General features: G+C 58.4%; 1 protein-coding gene across 1 annotated transcript in view; it reads left to right on the top strand.

Moving 5' to 3' along the window:
* Positions 1 to 245: 245 nt before the first annotated feature.
* LOC119585772 (tyrosine-protein phosphatase Lar-like) overlaps positions 246 to 628 on the top strand; it is a gene marked incomplete at its 5' end in the record, with an annotated part of 244,437 nt that continues 244,054 nt past the window's right edge. The window contains 1 exon segment of the mRNA XM_037934484.1: positions 246 to 539. Coding sequence (XP_037790412.1) covers positions 246 to 539 — 294 coding nt within the window.

The following is a 628-nucleotide window of genomic DNA, read 5'->3' as shown; positions in this document are numbered from 1 at the left end:
CATGTACACATTTCCCTTTGTATATCCTTTTGAAAATACGAGGTCATTATTGTCTCCAAAGTTTTAAAAAAAGCTTCCCTCATAATTAGCATCCATTGCGGCGCTCCCTTGAATGAAGCTGAATGTCAGTCCTTAAGGGTCGAAGGAACGCCCCTTAGCCACGCCCCTCAGTCCCCAAACTTGAAGGAACGCCCCCTAGCGAAGGAGCCATCCCCTCCTAACCACGCCCCTCTTTTCCCCCGCAGATCCGCCGCAGTTCGAGGAGCGGCCCGTCGACCAGATCGTGATGAACGACCGCGTGGCCTCGTTCACGTGCCGCGCCACGGGCAACCCTGAGCCGCGGATCCAGTGGCGCAAGAACGGCAGGAAGGTCAGCGGCAACACTCGCTACATGATCCTCAACGTGCCCGGCGGATCTATCCTGAGGATCGAGCCCGTCAAGTTCCTGCGCGACGAAGCCACCTACGAGTGCGTCGCCGAGAACACCGCCGGAGACACCATCACCGCCAAGGCCAAGCTGGACGTCATCTCCGACGACCGTGAGTGCCTCTTCTCTCGTCGCTCCGCCTCGCTTTTTGCCCTCGGGGAATCGGCTCCGGATCCTCGCTTCCTCCCTTTCCCTTCACTC

This window comes from Penaeus monodon, chromosome 20, assembly GCF_015228065.2.
Source record: "Penaeus monodon isolate SGIC_2016 chromosome 20, NSTDA_Pmon_1, whole genome shotgun sequence".
In the NCBI taxonomy this organism is placed as follows: Eukaryota; Metazoa; Arthropoda; class Malacostraca; order Decapoda; family Penaeidae; genus Penaeus; species Penaeus monodon.
The sequence above is the reverse complement of the archived record's forward strand: the minus strand, read 5'-3'. Positions and strand labels throughout refer to the sequence as shown.